Source organism: Meleagris gallopavo, chromosome 2, assembly GCF_000146605.3.
Source record: "Meleagris gallopavo isolate NT-WF06-2002-E0010 breed Aviagen turkey brand Nicholas breeding stock chromosome 2, Turkey_5.1, whole genome shotgun sequence".
NCBI classification, from domain to species: domain Eukaryota; kingdom Metazoa; phylum Chordata; class Aves; order Galliformes; family Phasianidae; genus Meleagris; species Meleagris gallopavo.
This window is the reverse complement of record NC_015012.2, coordinates 3,272,427-3,294,724: the sequence shown is the minus strand read 5'-3', so window position 1 is coordinate 3,294,724 and position 22,298 is coordinate 3,272,427. Positions and strand designations below refer to the sequence as shown.

At 35.4% G+C, this 22,298-nt stretch overlaps 1 protein-coding gene across 3 annotated transcripts in view; it reads right to left on the bottom strand.

Moving 5' to 3' along the window:
• USP34 (ubiquitin specific peptidase 34) overlaps positions 1 to 22,298 on the bottom strand; it is a 57,110-nt gene that overhangs the window by 3,989 nt on the left and 30,823 nt on the right. For 2 of the 3 annotated variants that reach the window (XM_010706372.3, XM_010706373.3), the window contains exons 30-48: positions 20,988 to 21,068; positions 19,808 to 19,893; positions 18,868 to 19,036; positions 18,709 to 18,783; positions 17,668 to 17,819; positions 17,246 to 17,294; positions 17,037 to 17,141; positions 16,873 to 16,917; positions 15,413 to 15,517; positions 13,699 to 13,846; positions 12,103 to 12,737; positions 10,601 to 10,758; positions 9,603 to 9,681; positions 5,288 to 5,414; positions 4,858 to 4,965; positions 3,697 to 3,801; positions 3,453 to 3,577; positions 2,304 to 2,456; positions 1,253 to 1,376 (exon numbers count right to left, since the gene is read on the bottom strand). In XM_010706372.3, coding sequence (XP_010704674.1) covers positions 1,253 to 1,376; positions 2,304 to 2,456; positions 3,453 to 3,577; positions 3,697 to 3,801; positions 4,858 to 4,965; positions 5,288 to 5,414; positions 9,603 to 9,681; positions 10,601 to 10,758; positions 12,103 to 12,737; positions 13,699 to 13,846; positions 15,413 to 15,517; positions 16,873 to 16,917; positions 17,037 to 17,141; positions 17,246 to 17,294; positions 17,668 to 17,819; positions 18,709 to 18,783; positions 18,868 to 19,036; positions 19,808 to 19,893; positions 20,988 to 21,068 — 2,629 coding nt within the window. The remainder of the gene's footprint in view (positions 1 to 1,252; positions 1,377 to 2,303; positions 2,457 to 3,452; positions 3,578 to 3,696; positions 3,802 to 4,857; positions 4,966 to 5,287; positions 5,415 to 9,602; positions 9,682 to 10,600; positions 10,759 to 12,102; positions 12,738 to 13,698; positions 13,847 to 15,412; positions 15,518 to 16,872; positions 16,918 to 17,036; positions 17,142 to 17,245; positions 17,295 to 17,667; positions 17,820 to 18,708; positions 18,784 to 18,867; positions 19,037 to 19,807; positions 19,894 to 20,987; positions 21,069 to 22,298) is intronic. The other variant, XM_010706374.3, reaches the window with a different exon arrangement.

The following is a 22,298-nucleotide window of genomic DNA, read 5'->3' as shown; positions in this document are numbered from 1 at the left end:
TGAATTGTTTTAACTAACACAACCTACAGTAAACAATAACGCAAGAGTTACAATCAGAATAGTATGACAGTTGGTGATTTGGGGATCAAAAGAACATTCTACTACCATTCTTCTTTGAAGGTAAATTAATTTTGTATCCTTTTATCAAAAAGTTTGGCATTTAATTTTAATCTTAGCTAGCTACTTGGCTTCAACAGAAAAAGCAAGGAGGCATCTCTGGAAGGTGGTTCATGCTGCTTAAGGTGTCTCAGAATTAGTAGAATGCTTTTTCTTGGATAGAATCTACTTCTCTTGAGTGACCTCAGAAGGAAATCTGGCTAGACACCTGATTTTAATAACTGAATTAAAGAGACAGCTCCTAAAATGTTTATCTATGCAGTAACTGTATTTGTGTGATTGCAATGTTTCTGCATCTGCACCTACCATGCTGGAAAGCGGAGCCTATCTTGGGGTCAATTGGTGGGAAAAGATAACAGAAAACCCACCATGATGTGCCTTCAAAGTAACACATGCATTTAATGGGCAGTTCATGGCAGGATGCTCTTCTGCAGTGACACAGGCAGAATGCTTGGAGCAATTCAGATAAAGCCAGCAACACCTTTGCTAACACATGTTAAATACTAGGTTTACACTGTGACAGGAAAAAATCCCACATATTGGTAATATTTAGTTGTGGAGCTTAAACAATATCTATGTTTTCAGGTACAAATGACAAATGACTGGATGGTCACAAATTTGGGTTAACTGTTGTGATGTTAACCCCAAAAGGAGTGTTACTCCCAGAAGGAGTAAGATAAACAAACCCACGTTTTACTACAGAACCAATGCTATCAGTGACAGTATAAATGGTCTCACATGCTCCTGAGCAGACAAATAATAATTGCCAGAAATTACATTGTCTGGCAGAGGTGATGAGGATTTGGGAGCTGACACAAAGCCATTTAAATTGGCAGAACAACTAGCTTCAGTGAGTCTGTGTGAAACCAAATTTACAAGTAGAATAAATTCTCACTGACTGTCACATGTCCCTTCTGCAGAAGCCTGAAGCATGACAGACATGTGGGTAAGAATGTACTGCATTATACTGTTTGGTAGATTATGGGAAACTGATTTCTACAGTAATTAATACAGCAGGTTCCACAAGCGCAGCTACTTCTTAAGAATACTGAATGCAAAACTTGCTGGAGAAGTGCTCACAGTTATCACAACAAAAAAAACCAACACCCTTAAGCTGCTTAACTTTCATACTTACTCATTTTAACTAATGTTTCAGTAAACTTTTCACAGCTGATTGCAACTCGGCATAGTAGATGGATGAATTGATGATAAGAAAAGAAGTAGTCTAGCAGCATACGATCATAAACATCATCTTTTCCCTGGAGATTTAAGAGAACTTCATTTAAACTGTGTAAGCAGCTCAGCCACTACCAGATTTTCCAAGCACCTAGTCTAATTTCCCTGCACTTCTTGCCCTAAAACATGTCATCAAATACTACAGGAATACAGTACGGAGATTTTCAAGTCTAACTCAGTCCAGATGTGTCTCACCACTGTGTCCTTATTAAGCATAATGGCGAGAATGGCACAGGGATGGCACATAATGTTCCCTGGCAGTAAAAATGTAGGATTCTGAATAAACTAACTGAGAAGATGCAAAGCTGCATGAATACCTTACCTTGAAGAGAATGAGAATACAGTAATTTCATATCATATCCAGATACCTAAATATATACACTACTACTTTGTAAATCATAATTTGTCAGTTACTATGAGAAAATTCTGACTTCTGCACAAGACAAAGCTTCACAAGCTCTCAAAGCAGTATTTTCAGGAAAATCCCAAACCAAATGGTAAACATGCCAAAGGCTTTGTATGCCAGTATTTAAAATATTTTGGATGTATGTACTCAAAATGGGCTTCTGTAGACCAGATAACCAAAAGGAAATCTCAAACATTCAAGCAAACAAAAATGCAATCTTTTACAAAATGAACAAATTAAAAATAGCATGCAACAAAAAAAACAACAGGTAAACATAATTGCGATGAGGTTCTAGAGGCTCACAAACCTTCCAGTTCTTACTGTATATGGATTAAGTATGACTTGTGAAATACTGTGTCATATGACTTTTCAGTTCAAATATTTACATTATTTTCTGTTGTATCCACTGATGCTGGATATGAGATGGAAAAACACAAGTAATTTCCTGTTCTATGCATTTTTTTAAAGAACATACAGTAAATTTGATGGTGCACAAATACACAAAGCATCATTTTGAAAGCTTTAAAAAAGAAGGGTTACTTACCCTACAGTAACCGTGCTTCTTCGAAATGTGTTGCCCACACAGATTCCCATCTACGTGCACACACACCCCATGTGCAGGAGACTGGATTCTTTCTGAATAGCAGTGTCCACTGGGGCAGTGCCTGCACTCAGTGTGTCCTTGCGACCACTGTACCTGAGGGCATAAGGGGTATGGCGGCTTCAACCACCACTCAATCCTTCACCGATAAGAATTCCCCTAGGGCTCTGCATTAGCACAGGAGGAAGATCACAATCTGTGTGGACAAAGCATCTTGAAGAACTACGGTTACCTTACAGCGAGTAACCAGCTTTCCTTCTTCAAATGGTTGTCCATACATATTCATTAAAGGGTGGGATTCATTTTACTTGACTTTAGCTACCTAAAATCTACTCATTTGAATATTCTCTGCTGTCCAGGCTCAAGTGCCTAATACATGAAGGATCAACCTCCTGATGGTACCAATTCTTCTCCATTAGCCGCAGGAAGGGCAGAACAACAATCTTTAGATAGTCAAAGTCTGGCAAGCTGAATCCCACCACTGTTCAACTGTAATATAAGGAGATGGCAAGTGACTATGATGTCACCCCACCAGAGCTGGCATCCCAGAAGGGAAGCCCACAGAAGCGAAAGTAGAAAAGATTCAAAGCACTATAAAACTGCCCTATGTATGTCAAGTACTGGTATTTTACCCAAACAATTAGTAGATTGTGCTTCAGTCCTCTTGGAATGGACCCTTAATGAAATGTGGAGGATCTACTTAACTGTTAATAAACCTTGACATAGTTTCAAACCCATTTGGACCAATGCCTGGGCTGTTCCTGAATTTTCTTTATAAATGCTACAAACAGACTGGAAAACTATCAAATGTGGCCTTTTTTTTTTTTTTTTTTTGGGTAGTTTTTACCTTGAATACAAGGTTTCAACTCTTATCATATCTGGAATAATGAAGCCGTGTATCACCAAAGGCAGGAAAATGGTGTTTCTGGAGTGCACATCTAGAATGGAGTATATGAGGACAACACATCTTGAAGAAGAATTATGCTTTGTTTACAAAGAAAATGAAAATAATATGCTAGTGGATTCTTACGATACTTTATAAAAAGGAAAAATAACTGAAAAATAGCTATTGTAAAGACTATGCTTACATACCTTGCTGGCTTCTACCATAGTAGGCAAGAGGCACATATTGAGCTCAGGACGTGGAGGACGAATATTGCTTTTTCCCCCTATTAATTTCAAGTTTTCACGACATGGAAAATAAGGTCCAAGAGACACTGTAGTACAAGGTAGGATAAAATAGATATGAAAAGGTCAATATCTAACATCAATAAGGAACATGACAGAGTAATAACAGTTTAACAGAACTTCAAAATACAATCACTGAAATACGTACTTGGGATATTACTGTGGTGGTATGTACAATGATTGTGCTGTAGAAATGGAACCAGAGTATGTAGGAAATCATGAGGACTTAAAAGTACAAGCTCCTTGAGGACATCTACAAACAAAAAGGTTTTTTCTATTATATATTGTTATTTCTTAACAGAAAACAGTTTAACTTATGGCTCATGCATTTTCACTCTTTCATCTCTCTTTTGCTAGTGTGCACTGTGGAGGTAGCTTTACTGTGAACAACACGCGAAGTGAATAGACCTGAATTAGTCAGGACTCCCTTCACCTCTGCCAACTGTAGAAAAACCTGCTCAACAGTGAATGTACAACCAATGAGAGGGGTGCCAGCTTGCAGAAAGTAGAAGCTCAATAAAATTACCCTCTTTCCTTCTTCTTTAACATATCAGGTTTGATACCTGGAAAATGTAACCAGCAGCAGTCAGAAGGACAATTAGAAAGGCACTCAAAATAATGGGAAAATGCATGCAGATCACACAAATAAAGTTTAATGTGGACAAGATTTTGGGTCATCGTTAGTATGCCAAAAAAATGCAGACTGCATCCATTAAAATTTATTTTGAAAATCTGTTTCCAAAAAAGCTTCTGGAATAGGCTTTCAAGCACAAACCAGACACGTTACATACAACATCTATGTATACAATTTTAGAAAGCTAATCCATTCACTGTTACAAGTTCTTAAACTTTATTTAAATTATACTTTACAGAAAATGGATCATAAAAGTAGATGCTAAAGTTGTAATGCAGATGACGTGCTTGGTCAGCACGTGCCCTTCTGAGATCTTAAGTTAGTATTAGAATTTTAATGAAAGATCTAGGATTTGATTCTAAACTGACTTGAGTTATCGAGTTATTCCTTAATTGTGCATCTGACTTTTAACTAAGTCAGGTTTGCAAATTTGCCTCTCACGATGAGTCTGCACACATAGCAATGTATGAATATTAACTGCAGCCTAATGAAAACAGAATTATTTATTATTGGAATGATGGCAACAATGATACATTGTCAACGATAATATCAAGAATTCAAATCTACAGAGTATCTAATAAGCATGTGCACTTGCAAAAACAGAATTTAAATTTCAAATCAGATAACTACATAAAACAGGTCCTTCCTAACTGCAGGCATAATATTATGACTTACCAATACAAGCATTTCTAAGTTCTGGAGGACTGTAGGAATTTAGCAAAGTTAAAAGTTTATGGGCAAATTCAATTCGCTCCTGCCACTGAATGAGAGCTTGCTTCACATCTGTGAATGCAAAAAACACAGAAATCTGCTTATTTAATTTCATGAGAGATCTATAAATGAAGTACGGAATTTTACTGCTGAAGAATTTGTCTTTTTTCTTCTAACGTTACTTTTTCCTCATTCTAGAAATCTAATAAATCTCAAACTAAATCTTGTTTCAGATTATGTAAAAAGTAATTTAATAAGTAACAGTTTAGTAATCACATGTATGGAAAGTTTAAATTTAAACACCAATACTGAGCAAGATAGAATACGAGGTTTTGAGTAACAAAAACTAATTAGTAGACAAAAAACATAAACATTTAAAGAGTTGTAACCAAACCTTTTCTTTGAAGATATGGACGTGTCGATTTAAGAACTGAAAGGAATATAGACAGAAGTTCTACCAGGTCTCCAGTCACGTGGCAAGCTGTAGCCTCGTGGTACATCATGTGTAATGTGTTAAATGACTAAAAGAAAAAATGCACAACTTCACGTTGCCAAACAACACATTATTATCATTTCTATCATACAAACACCACTTTTACATTTATTTCATGTACAAGATATCAAAGTATCAATGTCAAATGTAATCAAAAGTTACTAGAAACATAACGTTTAAAACAAGACCAACATTTTTTACACAATTAGCATGTGTACTATGAAAAAAAATCTGAAGAATCCTTTTATACTAAAGTTAGAGAAAGAAGGAAGGAGAGAATGTGACAGAGAAAGAAGGAGTGAGGGATGGAGAGAAATGACCGGGTCTTTTATGACAACTAAATATGATTCTTAGGACATACAGTATTTGTAAGAATGAACTGTAAGTAATCCATGGAGATTAAACTGAAACTTGTTCTTGGTCGTAAGGCTGAACTGTGTTTTTCCCACCTAACCAAAAACAGAGTCATATACAATGTTTCACACATGCATGCCAGAGGGACACTGACCTGGTAAAATTTACCATAACAACCACCTCCATATCCTTCATCTCTGCTCAAGAGAGCAGTTTTATGACACCCAAAGCAACTCCTACAGATACCCATTTATAAACATTCCACACCTGTATGGGGCTGCTGAATCACGGCCTGAACCTCTGATTGATCACCTGAGGCGAGCAATGAGTCAGTCACGGGAGCACAGGTGAAGGCAAATCACCTGTGCTGCAGGAAGGGGTGGAGCCTGGCTGCACCTCTCCTAGAGCCATTGAAGAGCTGACTGCCAGTGGGGAAGGATCTCTCTGGAGATCTGCTCCATTGGAGTTCATCTTGCGAGCCCAGGATAGGGTGAGTGACTTTCTTTCCTTACTCCAATATAACAATTACATCAGCCAAGCTCCTGGATATACCATACCATCTGTATATCCATTGATTATACACAAATCTAACTTCAACCTAAAAGCTTTATATTAGTGAGAGTTATGCAGACTACAATCATCTTTGACATAACATAACGACGAACTTTTCAAAACCAAAAATCTATCTAAAGCACAATAAACAAAACATAACTTGAGATAAAATATTTTTACATATCTATAAGCTTTATCTTTTTGCCAAGTGATACCAAGTGATATTAGAAACCTATAAAGAAAGGCATGGGTATACAAATTTTTGGCAAAAAACAGGAAACAATCTACAAGACTGATACAGATGCTAGTCATTTTTCCAAGTACTGTTTAAGGACTTAATGCTCATACGACTGTACATATGTTAGATGAATTACTTAGCTTTTTTCTAACAAAAATATCTTCTGGGCGTTTTACAGAAACATTGGAAAGGAAAACCAATTTCCCAGTAGCACAACAATTCTAGCACGAAATGTAAGTAGTGTTATTTAATTTGTTGGGGGTATTTTGAAGAAAGAAACAATCTCATTCCCCATAATGCAAAAAAACTTGACATTTTTGTATTATAATGATAAGATACATGGCAAACCCTATGTATGGGTACTGATGATCACGGCCTGAACCTCTGATTGACCACCTGAGGCAAGCAATGAGTCAGCCACAGGAGCTCAGGTGAAGGCAATTCCCCTGTACTACAGGAAGGGGTAGAGCCTGGCTGCACCTCCCCTAGCTCCTCCCCTAGCTCCTATTTAAGGGCTGACTGCCACTAAGGAAGGATCTCTTTCTGGAGATTGCTCCTTGTGGAGTTTATTGTGAGCCTACAGCATCAGTGAGCATTTTCCATTTATTGTCTTTCCACTATGATAATCCTACTTAGCCTAACCTCTGTACGCCTATTGATTGTACACCTCGCTAGAATGGAAAACTTCTCTGGACATGATAAATGTTTGCAGTAACTTTCATGATGCAAAACATCTTCAGTGAACAAGGGAAGAGGTAAGGCCTGGGACTTTCAAGTCATAGTTTCAAGTCATAAAGCAACTCAATTTCTAGCAATTATAATGTCCCCTTACAAGGGACACTTTGTATTACACATTTTTTATAAACTGAATATCAATTGTTTCTAGGAATCAAAGTTAATCAAGGTAAGCTGTGTTTGTACATGAGTACTTTAGTCTACTTATGAGTTTCAGAAACAAACCAAGTTATAACTCAGTTCCTATAATTTTATCCCAAGTTTATGAAATGCAAATGTTTACAGGACAGAAAGGAACATATTCCAGGGAAACTAACTATAGCTAGTTAAAACACTTATTTGTAAGAAGCTTGGGAAAAATGAATTTTCAGATAGTACTGCAGTGTCTTCATTTGTGCCACTTCTGATTTGGTAATTCCAGCTTCTTCTATTGTGTGATTGAGAAAACACAAAGTAGTGACACCAAAAGGTTAAGAAGAACCAATCTCAAAGCATCACCTAATCTACCCACATGCGTTAAGGCAGACTGAATGTCTTCATATCCTTCACTACAAATGTTTGCTTGAAGAACATCTGGAGACTTCCACTTGTGCTGGCTGAACCCTTTCTGTAGCAATCTATTACAATACTTCATTTACCTGTACAGCTTAAACTACCTCCTACCCAGTTGTTTTCTACCATGCATTTATATCAGTTTATTATCACAGAATCGTTCCAGCACCCTAAAAGGTCACCCAGTCACACTCTCCTGGAATAAAAAGGAAACATCTACAGGTCAATCAGGTGCTTAGAGCCCCATCCAGCCTGGCCTTGAATGTCTGCAGAGACACAGCTTCCACCACCTCTCTGGGCAACCAGTTCCAGTACCTCACCACCCTTACTGTAGAAAACTTCTTCCTTCTATCCAATCTAAATTGCCCCTCTTTCAGTTTGAAACCATCTCCTCTTGTCCTGCCACAAAAGACCCTGCCTATAAAGTCTGTTCTGTTCTTTCTTACAGCCCCCTTTTAGATAGTGAAAGGCTGTTATCAAGGTCTCCCTAGAGCCTTCTCTTTTCCAGGCTAAACAGCCCCAGCTCTCTCAGCTTGTTCTCATTGGGGAGCTGTTTTATTCCTAATGATAGCAGTCTGCCAAGAATAAATGTCATCTTATTTTTACTGTGTTTCTCCAACACATCTGGATTATCCAGAATTTTACTCCTGTACTCCTGTTAGTTAGCAACTACCTAACATCCCTGCCCATTTTGTGTTGCCAGTTTCATAAACACTTTCTAATCCATGAGCAAATTCAATAATGGAAGCACTGAACAGATTCCAAGCTCTTTCACTCACCTCAAGAGGGAAAAAAACACACCAAAACCACCTGAGTAAGCAACATTTTTTTTTCTCATTTTTATCGTATCTTCGAAAACTAGCCACTAACAGTTCAGAAGTGTCTTTTAGGCTTCTCCTACATTAGTGCAGAACAGTACAAATAGCTTTGTAGAATGAAACTTTTGGTGGGGGGAGGCTTGACATCCAGCTGTACCCATTTCAGGATGTCATTATATTATCAATCCTCTATTTTGAACCAACTCTGATCTGATCACGGACCAAATATCCATTTACACTGTAATATACTGTGTGCTCCAAAAACAGATGTTTTAAGTTTAGTTTCATCTTAAAGAAATCTAGATTATGCATTCTTTAACCACTCCTTCCTGCAAACAGAAGCAGAACAGGTATAGGGAACCTGAAGAGAATTGCCTCAAAAGTGCCTCAAGGCTTGTTCAAAATTATTATTTGCAATTGCCATCTGAGAATGGTATAAGCTCTTATTTCTGTATTCTAACATCTCTTTTTACTCCCAATTTACAAAAGACCTCATTCATTTCCTTTACTGGTTTGTGATCTATAGTAGACTAAACTAGACTAAACTACAATAGCTCCTAATTTACTCTCCACTGTGAACTTCAGAGCAAGTGCTCTACACATCTGACATATCAGCCTTACTATTTCTTGCTCATCTTTCCTATTTAAGCTATTTTTTTTATAATTACCCTACCAAATCACTGATCTAGTAAGCTCTTATCTTTATCTAATATGAAGATCTTTGTTGCCTCAAATTTACTCATTTAAATTTGTACATTATAGGTCAGGCATGCCTGGTAAATCTTTTATCCTTCCTACGAGCCTAAAAATCTTAAGGTTTTACACGTCAGTAATTCATCCACATATTTCATCTGCACTTTAGATGATACCACACTAAAACAATTTAAAGTGAATGCTGAGATAGGAATGATGTATTGGATTGGTAAAAAAAAAGTGAGCTGTTTATTAAAATTAATAACAAAAATACCTCAGTCATCAGAATCAATCCTCTGTTAAACACAACAAGAAGCCTGTCTTCATCAGACTCCAATAATATTCTGAAGGCACTAGGAGAAAAAAGCAAACATTGAGATATTCTTGCAATATTCTTGTAAATTCTTATACATATTCTTATGCTTAGAATTATCGTGCTCATCTCTGACAGGATTATGCACAAAGAATGAGTCATTCATCTCAGCAGTGCATTTGGGAAAATCTGATTGCGTCCTGTGACAGATGACCTACGTAAACCTTTCAAGTGACAGAGGCCATCTTCCTTTTTACACAGCTGTATCAATATATCAGCTGTTGTATTTGAAACCCCAGTACCTGACCTACATACCTGGACAATTTGCAGTTACACTGAAGAAAAACAATCCCAAGCAGCTGTTTCAGATGTACTAGATAATAAGATATACTAGATAATAATAAGATATACTAGAAAAAAAACCCAAAACTATTGGAGATTTGAACAATAAAATTCCGTCCCACAAATACAATTTCTAAATAACTTTTCTGCTCCAAAATAACAAATGTTACCAATGGCAAATGAAATTACTGTTTTGTCAATCTAGACAAATAATGGTAAACTGAGAATGGAATTTCAGCTTATATGCTGACTTACAGCAATTAAATGATTTTTTCTCCTAAGGGCTCTAGTAGTTTTGTTACGGAGATTCTTTTTGAACCATAGCAATATATATCTTGTTTATTGTACATATCTTCTATATATCTTATTTATATCTGCTTATTGCAAGTGTTTGTTTAGTTTCTGAATTTTTAGATGCTGAAACCTTCTAAAATACATTACATCCACAACTTTGGATTTTGGAAAAAAATGTAATTCGATCCGGTTGTTTACTTCTGAATAAAAGTAACCTTAAAATTAAAAGAAGTATAAAATGACCTACTAAGTTTTATTGTACTTCACATTCTACAAAATACCATTCTTATTCAAACTATGCCACAACTTCAATACTGGCATACCTTATTAAAGTAGTCCAACAAGATCGTCCATCCAAGCAGCGCAGATAACAGCTTATGGTGGTTTTCTTAAACTGCTTTATGTCTTCTATCTCCTCCTCTCTCATGTCTGGTCTCTGAGCTACAAAAAGTTGCATGAGGTTAAACAGTTCTTCGACTGCCTGAAACACAAAAATGTTAAGTTAGTGACATCTCTCTCAGTATATTACGGTTTATATCTAATTTTTAAATTCCTCTGTATTACTCCTATTAATTAATAAATAAAACCTAAAATAACATTTAAATAATGTATTTAAAATGACTGTAGACGGGATAAAATTTTAACCTGTTAGAAAATCAGCAGACATTTTAAACTTAGATAATTAAAGCTAAATAGTACCTAAAATCTAAAATTCTGACATAGAAGCTGTAGATCTCTTATCTATGTTCAATGTGGTTTGGTTTTAGTCTTCACTATTCACTATGTGCATTATGACATAGATACTTGAGATAAATCTTTCTGAACCTTGAATGGATGCTTTGATGCTTTCTAACAGCTCACTGCTACATATGCATAAACAAAAGTATTTGAGAAATCTTGATCCAAGTGCTCAATCTTCCTGTCTTCTCTTGGGCAGTTTAAGGTCATTCTTTTGCAGCACAATTACACATAAACTCTGATGATGTCAAATTCCAAACAACAGGGTTGAAGAAACTGCTATTTTTATGTGCATGGAAAACACTAAACATGCCAAAGTAACTTAAGTCCCTCCTGACATAGATGCAAATAGCAAAAACAGTAAGACTATTTACACAACTGCTACAGTACACCTGTAGTCAGAGAGCTGAACTAGAGTGAAGTTCAGTGTAGAAGATTCCATATATCCTCCTCCCCTATGCAGGGAAGAAAATCTCCAGATTTTTTTTCTAACCTCGCACACCACTAAATGATCCTAAAGCTGTACTAAATAAGCAGTCATAGAAAACTGCATGCTTTCCCTCTTAAAAAATTTCTAAGCTTGGCTTCCCACAATGACACATTGACCAAATAGCATCTACTTTTACTGTGATATAACATTGCGGAGGTAGCAGAGCTCACAGAGTACCAACACTTTACAAAAGGCACCACCAGGCCATCAAATCTTGGCCATGTACCAGAAACTGAAAGCAATCAAAAAGCTTGCTGGGAATTCCTCCAACTCAGCATGTTACAATGTAAGACCACTTAAAAGGTCTTTCCCTGTTTCCTACAACTAGACAGAATTTTCTGGAAACATCAGTGGCTGCTTCCAGAAAAAACATCTGCTCTTCGACTACTATACAGCAAGGAAAAAGGAAAAAATCCAAAACAATCCCTCCCCAACAGTACAGTAATCAGATCTAAACACAAACCAATAAATAAAAATAGAATATTTTTTCCACTGAATATATTCATACATCTTTTTAACTCCTTCAATAAAGGAGACGTTCTGTAAAGGAGGAAACATCGACAATAAAATTACACTTTTTGGCACTGATCTACTTACTCCTGGGTACTGACTGGCATGTGGTGTGAGATTCTTGAAGGCCCACTGGATGTTCTGGTGAGAAGCCAACTGCCTCGTGAACGCAGGGGACTGCTCACAGCAGAGACGCAGGATGCCATAGTAGGCAGGCAGCATCCCACGGTTGAAGAGCACTACATCCTGATCATCGTGGTCAGCAAGGATGTAATTGAAGGCAATGTTCTTTGTCACCACAGGGTTCTGTACAATAAGGCGCACATTCTCTGGACAGTCAACACAGACGTTATACCAAAAAGACAACAAAGCCTGTTTATTGTGGTTGGTGGCTATAGCTGGCTCAGAAAGTTTAGGCTGGAAAAGGTTCCATAAATCCATGAAGTAAGTAGAAAACATGAGTTTCTCAGTTTTTGAGATCAAGCAGTATGTCATAAAACTGAAATAGGGCACGAGTTTTGTTGTGCCATGAACAGCAGCATCAACATATAACTTAGCTCTTGAAAGAAGGCCAAGAAGCACATTGTAGACTTGATGAAGAACTACTGTAGTATCTGGACTAAGAGGCAGATCACGTGTAGGGATGTGCAAAGAGCGGGTTGATCGGAACATCTGACGGAAGGAATTGCTTGGAATAAGCGACACCAAGAGATAGGCTGCAGCTTCAAATAAAAACAGAGGTGTTACACTTTCAAAAATGATGCAAATGCTTAACAGCCATTTAAACAGAAGTTAAATTATATTGTCTGCCCCATTCACAGATTTTAGAGTATTTTACAGAATCTGGTGTGACAATATTTCCACTAGAGATGAACAAAACAGCAGATAAGACTAGGGACACAGCAAGTTAAAAGAGGTGTTGAGTTAGCTTTCAGTCCTACTCAGCCTATATTTGTCTGCTGCTTGATTCTAACTATTGTAACACAATGCATTCCATCACAGAAATGCACAGAGATGCTTTCTATGACTATTTCCTACTGCTTGACTGAAGCTGTTGCAAAGCTGCACCTCCAAGATTCCACATCTCCTTCAACCACAGAAACAGTATTGAAGTTTAGTGTGGCTTATTACTATCAAATCTTCTTTACAACAGAAGTTAGACACAGGAAAGGCTCAGCATTTGAACGTGACAAATGCTGGCAGCATGATCCCGGCACAACAACTTACAGAGGCAGTACATGTTAGAGCTGGGCAGAAGCAAAAACTTATTTTTGATCCAAAGGACTCAATTCAATTAAAGATTATTTTGTGATAGCTGAAAGAAGAGCAAGCACTATCCCTGCCTACAATGCAACTATGTGATGCAAACTACAGAGAACAACTTTGCTTAGTTGTTTTTCTTCACTGGGTTTTCCTGGACACATGGATTAATTACATAAGATAAAGAACCTACCAATGTACTTTTTAATTAATGAAATAGAAATACGGCTTCAGTCTATAATAGCTGCCTTTTGATGAGGCACAGTTATAGCAATACTTTAAAAAATAGAGCAACTGTAAAACAATTGGAAAGATGAAGAAAATACAAGCACAAGATCATATATTTAATTTGTCACAAGAACACCATATGCGTAATAACTTGCAACAACAGCACAATTTTTTCTTTAATTTAAATTAACTTACAAGTTCTCACTCTAGGATAGTTATGTGCCAAAAGAAAACGTTCAACCCAGTTTTCCATGTTTTGTAGCACCCAGCTGTGTGCTAGTTTATTTCGAGGTGTTTGCACAGCCAGCCAATCCAGGCACTGAGATGGGTTGTATTCAATGACCTGAAAGAACAACGGAAAAATCAAGAGGAACACGTTAACCTTAGTAATATTTATTAATTCTATTAAGAAAAAACTAAAAATAGCTATCATGACTCACAAAGTCTTTTTTAAAACTAAGTAGAGCTACTGAAGTACATGCCACATGCTAGGACTATGGCAGACAAAGAAAACCCTTGTTAAATTTCAGTGTGCTCTGCACTTCTGAATCATGTTCAGAGCTTTTGAAAATCAAGTGCAGGTAGTTCCTCTACATTCTGTACATTTTAAGACCTTTAAATGTTGAAATGTTAAGCACTTTTAAAAATCTTCTTTTTACAAACAGATAAAAAAGATTTAAAATAACAGTAAGATAACACAAAGCTTTAATACCGAATCTGTATTTTTACTGAAGTTACATGGGAAGAATATAAACGGTACACAAATCAGTTGATTTGGCTTTATGCCGTTACTCGTTATCTGACTACACAACTTGAAGGAGTACATTCACCTGTTGTTTTTCACAGGTAATGCAAAGCCCATGGAGTGCTGTTGTTCAATTACAAGAGCCTTACAAACATAACATAATTTCCTGTGCCTTTCTAGTTCTACAAGGTTGGAAATTTACTGATGTATTATCAAGCTAATAAACCAAGTTCTTTTATTTTAAAGACATTTTAAAAACTGTTTTCTGTTAACTTTAAGGTATAGCTACCCAAATAAGAAAAAAGGATCTCCTAAGAAAACACAGGCAGTAAGTAACTGCATTGCCAAAGCTCCCAACTACTACAATCCACCTGAAGAATGTAAGCAGGTAACAAGATCGACACTCTGCTTCTAAAATTTTATTCAACATTAAAAAATAAGTTTATCAGGAGCAATCTCCTCTTTTTTTTTTCCTTTAAGTTTTAAAAGAGAAAGAATGTTCGATAGCTTTCCCCTTGTAGTCTTCAGACTGTAATAAGTAAACTCAAACAGCAGTTTAACTGGAGCTAAAGCTTTAATTCCTGATCTATTTTTTTATTTCTCAATTAACTCGTGCCAGTTAGAAATTTTTTAACTTTCTCTTTAGAAGTGTGAGTGCGAATGCTCCAACACCACAGTAATTATTCATTAGATTCCAATTAGCACTTATTTTTTATGTTAGACAATTCATCACTATTTTACAAAGAACAAAAAATGTCAACCTGATATTCAATTAACCAGCACATATCGGGCAAAAAAGAAAACAACTAAGAATAGTCCTCAAACCAGCTTACAGTCTTTCTAAAGCTATAATTCATAAAAATTAGTGGAATTTGCTCAGAAGCAATCCAGACCCTTATTATGCATTCATTTCTCATTAAACTAAAAGTTAACCTGAAATACCAGCTAACCAGAACGCGATTAAAACAACAGTAACGGTTAGAGTAGAACTTAACATTTATAAACCGTTGCTGTTTCTCTGAAAGAAAAAGGCTCTTGAAAAGTTCATGAATTGATGCAAAGAAGGATGAGAGTGAAATGTAAAACCCTTTCATGTACATAAAAAAAAAGTAAGCAAGACAATTCAGCTCCTAATTTTTTTATTTTTTTTAAAACAGGTTGTACCTCCCAAATCCTCTGCAGAATGTAAGAAGCAAAAGGTGGCATTCCTGGGGGTCCACCAGCAAATTCCATTAGCATAGTCAACAATTTGAAAAAAGGATTGGCTGCCTGTAATGCATAAAAATAAAAATTGCCATTTTTATCTATTTCATTCAATCCCTTAATATTTTTAGAGACTTTAAACCATTCCGAATAATTTGTAAAGAAAAATTTCTGCTAACTTCAGAAGTTAACATTTTAATTACTTCTAATCCCTTATTATTTAATCTCTAAATCAACTGATTACCTGTATTTGTATCTTAATTCTGCTGTATCCACATACAGATTTAAACCATTGATTACAGTGAAGATAGCATTATCGAACTAGACAGGATCAGTCTACTAGAAATATATAGTTGCAAGGAAATAACATTACATAAAATCAGACATTACTCTGAACAAAGGGAATAAAATCAAGCTGGACAGCATTTAAGAATTTAAAAGTTTCCCATTAGTATAGATATCACTATCTCAGAAATGTCATTTTTAAGTGTATTTGCATAACAGGTAACATGTAGCCTAAAGAGTCTATCCAAAACATCACCTTATTTTTTAGGTTTTACACTGATTGTTACTTCTGGCCTGTGGTTTCCCTCTGAAATCACCATCTACTTTCATGAAATGCATCATTATTTTAAGTTTGCCAAAATTCATCTAGCTTTTAACAGCACTTCAGTAAAGTGTTTACTATTATTTTATATTTCACAACTCAGCAAAAGCATCTCTTGTGCATGTGCATATGTGCAAAGCAAAAAAAAGAAAAGCATTAAAATGCAGTAATAGCATGATGGGAGGGAAGTAGACTGTCATCTGATAGTACCCATTCTATCACGCAAAGCAAAGCTGTCATGAGAATGGTTTCGTATGTGTTTCTTTCCAACTATGATCATGTCTCCTCTCTTTGACATACCTTCAATTTTTCCTGATTGTTTTTAGTTTTCTGACAGCAATATACAAGAATGTCCTTGCATGAGCTCCACTCTATATTTTATCATGTGGAATCCATTTAGAACTCTCAGTATTTTTGTTACCAGGGCAGGAATTTATTCCATCTGAGAAAAGTGTTTGCATGCACAGAACTGCAAAATAGTCTGCCAAAACTCGAACAACAAAAAGGTAATTCCTTATCTCCACTTATTCTAGCGTTCATGTTTTACTTTTTTATTAATCTTATAAAATTGACATAGGTGGCGAGACTAGAAACAAGTTATTTGGTTTTGAATAAAACTTTCATCTGAAATTGCATACCAGATTTCTGCTTCAGAAAACTTAATATACAGTGAAATTAGGCTTTATTTTATGTCACAAAACTTTCATGGACCATCTTCCATGCAATATTTTTAATGAGTGAAGTATTATTTAAGTAATTTAAAACAGAAAAATGTTCAAACGTTATTTAATATACAGGTAGTAGGTTTACATACCTCAGGAGTCAACTTTGCTATTGATGTGAAAAGCATGGACACAATCTTGGAAAAAACAAACAAAACTCACTTAGACTTTTGCTTATTCAGTTAAAATAACAAGTCATCCCATTACACTCATTAGATAACATTTTCAACAAACAGCTGCAGTTGCTGATACTTACATGTTCTGCAAGTCTGTTATTGTACCGACACAAACTGAAGATGAGATTGCAAGTTTGCCTGATGTTGATACCATCACGGATATGTTGAAACAAAAAAGGAAAACCCTAAAACAAATAATTAGATATTAGTACAATGTTTACAGTTATACATGCTGATACCTGTTTTTTTTTTTTTTAAAGGTTTACACATTTGTATTTAAATCAGTTACCTTTCCTCCTGTTAATGCTGCCATGTCATTCTGTGATAAAGTCAAATGCCTAAAATACAAGAAAACTTTTATTTTACTTCTGTGATTTTTACTTTAGGTTAAAGAGAAATTTATGACTTTATAATCTTCACTATCATAGCATACATGAAAATAAGGGTACTGACATAAAACTGAACAAAAATAAATATTTTTTATTAGACAGGCTGAAAGAAAAAATGCAAATCAGAGCAATTGAATGGATTTGAGATTTTAGTCTGAATCTTTTATTTGGTCATTTATTTTAAAATGGTTAAAAATATAATGGACCCAATAATACAAGCTCATTTATGCTTTTAAGAGATCAGCTTAAACAAAAACGAAACAAAAACCCCATTTCCAACTAGCATATTAAAATTTGGTTTTGGGTTTTCAGAAGCTCTTGCCTTTCAGAGCGAGACTGTTCAACTAGGAGAGCAATCAGAGCAATCATCTTCTCAAGAGCAGCAGGCCTGTATTTTTCTTCTGCTAAAGAAAGTATATCTTCCTCCTCCTCCTCCTCCTCCCCTTCTTCCTCAGAAAGTACTTCAACCTGTGGCTGAAGGAAAAAAAGAAATTTCAACGTGGACATTTAGTGCTTTAATTACAGAAAACCTGTATATATATTTACATATACTGTCATCTTTCATTCATAGAATGGCTTAGGTTGGAAGGGATCTGAAAGATCATTTAGTTCCAACCCCACTGCTGCAGGCAGGGTTGCCAACCACTAATATTAGGCACTAGATAAAGATGCGTAGGGCCCCGTCCAACTTGGCCTTAAACACCTCCAAAGACAGAGCATCCACAGCTTCTGTGGGCAGCCCTGTGCCAGCATCTCACCACCTTCTGAGTGGAAAAATTTTCCCTTGGCATCTAACCCAAGTCTCTACTTTCTTCCTCCCTTGTCCTGTCCATCACTCTCTACTCATGTAGAAAATTGACTTCCCTTCTGTTTAGAAGCTCCATTTAAGTACTGGAAGGCCACCATGAGATCTCCCCTTCTAAAATACCTTAATAAATCTGCATGAGTCAAATCAGGTAAATATCTAATGTTTCACATTTAAATATTCACAAGCTGAATAGTATTTACAAATGCAAAAGCTAGGTTGAATCACTACAGAGAGTGGTATGGTGCTGTATTTAAGAAAAAAATGCAAGCTTATAAATCAAAGTTGTAACAAAAATATGCAACCATCTGTTATTAATAGAGTGATGAGGGCAATTTTAATAGATACTTAATTTTTATTTCTATATTAAATAGACAACTATGGTTTAAGTGTAGTTAATTCAGTATACATTTAAAACATAAAACTGAACATTGAAAAGAGGCTGTAATATGGAAGCAATTTTAACATCTGAAAGATGGCTCAAGAGACACAGCACCAATGATCTCACATATGAAACAGGAAAGACTAGTTCTTGTTATCAAAGACACTCTAACTTACATTTTCAGGTCCTTTAGTTCCCATGTAGAAATGAACCATTGTTGATATGGCTTGCAGTGAAAGCAAGAATTGGCTCTGAAATACACAGATATTGAATTACTTGAAAATACACACACAGATATACATACACAATTCCTAAAGCTACAAGGCTATACTCACTTCCTCTTCACCCATTTTGGCAAATTCATAAAGAAAGGCAAAGTATTCTGTGAGGTGTTTACTGTGTGGCTTAACACCATGCTCCATAATAGACAAGAGAGTCTTCACAAAACGTGTTACACAAGAGCGACTGCCGATGTCTTCCACGGGACCATCCATGTCATCCGAACTAAAAACAGAAACCAATTCAGACATTTCAAGCAATGCATGCAGCATATATTCACCTCAATCTAGAGGTGAATCTAATAATCTAACCTTTTCAGAAAACCCTATAGTATTTCACTTTCTCCTAGTATGATACTCAGATCTCTAGAAAAAAAACAAATTCTGTATTTTGACATAAAGACTCTCTTTCCATATCCTGAATTTTATAGCAGTAATATAGTTATTTCTTGGGAAAAAGTTAACAGGATCACAGGCTTAAACAAAAACATCAAAGAAAAACTACTCTCTTCTCACTATGCATGAAAAAGAATAAATGTTCCATAATTGCAGACAGAGCAATGATTTTGCCGGTAATTAGCAAAACAAAATAGAACCTGTTTTGTTCTTTTTTTCCTACTTTGTGATGACAGCTGATTTAGCTATACAACACAGAATTGGACTTTAATTTCCTGTTCTGGATAGTATCAGATATTATCAGATTCTCATGTGTAAGTAGTAAGATGTATAGCGCAGGTTATTACTGTCAATAAAAGAAAGATCACACTGAAAAAATCTATTCTAACAGAACAAATACTTAAAAAAATTCTATCTACAGTATTTGGCTTCTACAACCACAATAGAGTTTTAAGTGAATCAGACCATTTAGGGTAGAATAATAAACAATTGAAATCATACAATTTTATGCTTACAAGACCATTTAGAATAATTCATTAAACAAAAAATGGTTGCTGTAATGTAAGTAATAAGTAGAAGTTTTCAGGTGTTAGCATTTTACCAGTCTTCTATCCCTGGCTGAAGATAAAGATGTGCATGCACTGGTCTCAGTCTCTGTATCACGTGAATGCACAAACGTTGGAACATCTGGAAATGATAAAATATATGAACTCTGCATGTTAATTCTTTTCCGTACATGTCAATACATGTTTGCAACAAAGAATATTCATTCTCCTAATACTTCTTTCAGCTCTAATTCATTCAAAAGTTATAGCTCAGATTGATGCACCCAGATTCCATTCATTTAACAGAAAAGTCAAACCTGATTTCTACAAACAGATCTCATTAAGAAACCCCAAAAACAGTTTTTAATATTAGTGTGCTACTTAAACAGGACTTAGGACCTCTGCTCATAAATATTTTCTCTTCAATCTCTATTTTCTGAAACGTTTATGGATATTTTTAGCTATTTTTTTTTTCATACTGCCTCTATAATGAGAAATTTTGTGAATATTTTAAGGAAATTCCTTCCAATCATTTAATTTATAAAAATTCGCCAAGGATTAGAGCTTCACCTAAGATTCTGCATAGTGATTATCCATGAAATACAATGCTTTAATGATGGGTTGCATAAAGAAACTCTGTATGGTTCCATATGGAAACATTAGTAATTCAAAGTTAAAACAGTTCAGGTGAGAAAGTAATTGCTGAAGTTTTTACCTGAACAACTGGCAATGTAAATATACGTGTAAGTTAAACTATTAACTGTGAATATCCAAATGCTACTAACACAGGTCTTGTGTTTTTGCGTTTTTCAATTTTAAACGTTCCAGAAACATAAATAACATAAATCTGTGACATAATGTACATACTTTTCTGAATGTGTATCTTTAAACTTTGGTTTTGAATCAATTCAGAAAAAAAACATTTTAAATGTAAAACATTTTAAATGCTCAGTTTTGTAGAGATCACGTGGGAGCTGTAGAAATCTTATTAAGTATCTGCTGTGACATTTTGTGATACTAACTACAACCATGGCACTATACTAAAATATACTTTGCTTCAAACAATAATACTGCCATAGCTAAGTATATCCTGTAAACCACAAACAGGAACAAAAAAGACGACAATTCCAGATATCAGTGTAGCCTTTCCAAATCATTGTGTCATAAAATTTGTCCATTTCTGCTTACTGATCAAGTAATCACCTGATTAATACAGGAGCATTTTTTCTGTCTCACCTGTCTCACAATCTGATTGGGACACTTTATTAGAATCTGCATTGGCCACCAATCATCATCTGCCATACGATCCAAAAACCACTGCAGAAAACACGTATTTTGTTAGTTTTGTTTCAAACTGGTCCTTGTCCAATCTTCTTTTTGCATAATACTAAGTTTGAAGAGAAACTGGTGTTATGATTATTAAGGAATAAGGAATTATTAATACAAAGGAAATGTAAATGTCTTCTGTGCGAGAAGCACGGAATAAGGATCAACAGAAACAAACAAATTTAAAGCCAGTATCTTCTTATCCCTGTGTTCGTCACACCATTATTCAATTAAGGAATAAAAAAACTGCTTCTCCTGAAAACTCAGTTGAAGAATCTTGCTGAATAGGGACAGGCTTAAATAAGAATACAGTTCCTGGGTTAGATCCCTTTTGCATTTTAAAATGTGGAAAAGTCTTATTATTTCTAGAGGTAACAATAGAGTACAATACATTCAAAGTTAGACTTTGCAAACAGTACTTCGATTTCCAAAAATTTATTTCACAGGAAAATAACCTTGAAATAAAGAATTCAAGTTGCTGATAATTTATTTCAAATTCACTCAAGAATTCTTTACTGTATTAAATGTACTCACCCACTGCAGAATACAGTATGCAACTAGTGTCTTTCTATATTCAAACTATCAAAATAAATCTATCACAAACTTTCCTCCAGTATCTCAAAAAAAGTTTTCACCACCACAGTGAATTAATGAATTCTTTGTCTGTGGTTTCTCATTTTTCCTCTGCACTTTTGCCCAGACTCATTTCGGTCAGCTTCTGCATTTTTTTTTCCTAAAGAGATTTTATATATATATATATATACATATTTATTTATTTAATATATATATTTATATTTAACATATTGAGTTAAAGTCTCAGCTTTATAAGAAAGGCACTGCATGAATTTTCATCACATTCCCCTGGATTCAGTTCCAGTTCCTTCCATTCTACTCATTAAGATTTACTCTGTCTTTCCAAATTCATTTTAATGCCTCTTCATTATACAGTATACATTATACAATAATCAAATACAAAAGCTGCAATTGCCACATGGTTTTTCTTCCCAGTGACAAAAGGATTTAGATCTGTTGTCTCATCACAGGTCTCCAAAAATAAAAGTAATTCCCCAGAATCTGCATTACTCAAAGAGGTGGATTTCATCTCACAGTGCACAAATATGCCAACTGTGGTAGTTCATAGTCCAAAACATTCCAGAGATATAAATCTCCACGAAAGTTAAACAATATATAGAAAGTTGGTCTGCACTTTGCTGAGTTCCT